Below are 1,265 nucleotides of genomic sequence, written 5' to 3' on the forward strand. Positions count from 1 at the left end.
TCAGTGAAAGGTCTCCCTGCTTCAGTTTCTCAGTGGACAGTGATGTCCTTCCTTTGTAAGATGGGTTTTGATTAACCAGATGGTCTTGACCCTCAAACCACACATGGACAAATCTGGGATCCAGGTCAGGTCTCCCCCACTCCAGAATCTTAGAAACAGCGTCTGACGCAGAGTCAAGGTGGCATGGTAAGATGACATCCTCACCAACTACTGTGATTATTGTTTGAGATGGTGTTACTGTCTGAGACTGACCTGAAAGGACAGGACAAAGTTTGTATCTCACAGTCATGTTTATCTAATGTTCTTAGATTATCTGCAGCTGAAGCTTGACTGCTCAGTTTCATTTATATTTTTATACACCTAACAAATTGTAAAATATATTATAAAATATACACAGACCTCCAAGAAGGATATATTTTGTGTAAAGTATTTACTTTAGCTGATTACGTTTGTGTAGATGTTACCTGTCCTTATATCTGTCAGAAGGAGTAGGATCACAGTGTGGTGAAAAAACAAAGCGCATGGTTGACGTTTCAAAGTGAGTTGACCACATTGGGAATTTATCCTGGAGTTCTGGAAAAAGAATATAAAGCCACCAAATTTTAATTACTTAAAAGTATATCATGATTTTAAGACAGCAAAAAGCATAAACAAGTAAAAATATCAGCTGAGATCACCAATAACAGGTGAATAAAAAATACTGATCATCTTGTAAAATTTAGCCAATGACATGAAACAAAATACCAATTTGAATACTGATGTAGACTGTGCACTAAAAAAATGCTTTTATTGCAAAGCTAATTATTTTGTTTTCCTTTTTTTTCTGCCACAGACCTTCCTTTGGCAATCTGTGTTTTTGATCAACAAAAACAAATATACCTTAAACTGGATTACAAAGGGTAAATTAGTCAATCAAAAAACAAAACAAAACAAAAGACAACTTACCAATACTGCCATTTTGTGTTAGTTATACGCTTGATCACAAAGTCCAGCACAGTCAACACCAAAAATAAAGGTAGCCTAAGACAAGGAAGAAGAAAAGTGTTTAGATTCTGACATTAAACTACTTCCTGTTCAAGAAAAGAAAGCTGTACTGGTTGGCCGCTATTTTTATGATGGCTAACAGAAGAAAAACTTAAAATATAGTATTCTCTATATAATGAAAACTTAGCTAACAAATAGAGTTAACACAGTTTATAAAACAAGAAAACCAGTTTGCAATTTATCAAATTAGAACTACAATAAAGAACCACCATTAAAACTAA

At 34.2% G+C, this 1,265-nt stretch overlaps 1 protein-coding gene across 2 annotated transcripts in view; it reads right to left on the reverse strand.

The window, feature by feature from the left end:
• The window catches only part of LOC121812689 (myelin-oligodendrocyte glycoprotein-like), a 42,895-nt gene extending 41,898 nt beyond the window's left edge, over positions 1-997 (reverse strand). Inside the window, exons 1-3 of one of the 2 annotated variants that reach the window (XM_042215491.1) lie at positions 946-997; positions 465-573; positions 1-162 (exon numbers count right to left, since the gene is read on the reverse strand). In XM_042215491.1, coding sequence (XP_042071425.1) covers positions 1-162; positions 465-573; positions 946-957 — 283 coding nt within the window. In that variant the 5' untranslated portion in view covers positions 958-997. The remainder of the gene's footprint in view (positions 163-464; positions 574-945) is intronic. The other variant, XM_042215490.1, reaches the window with a different exon arrangement.
• Positions 998-1,265: the final 268 nt, after the last annotated feature.

Source organism: Haplochromis burtoni, unplaced genomic scaffold (assembly GCF_018398535.1).
Source record: "Haplochromis burtoni strain Fernald_Lab_line unplaced genomic scaffold, NCSU_Asbu1 Contig_735, whole genome shotgun sequence".
NCBI classification, from domain to species: Eukaryota; Metazoa; Chordata; class Actinopteri; order Cichliformes; family Cichlidae; genus Haplochromis; species Haplochromis burtoni.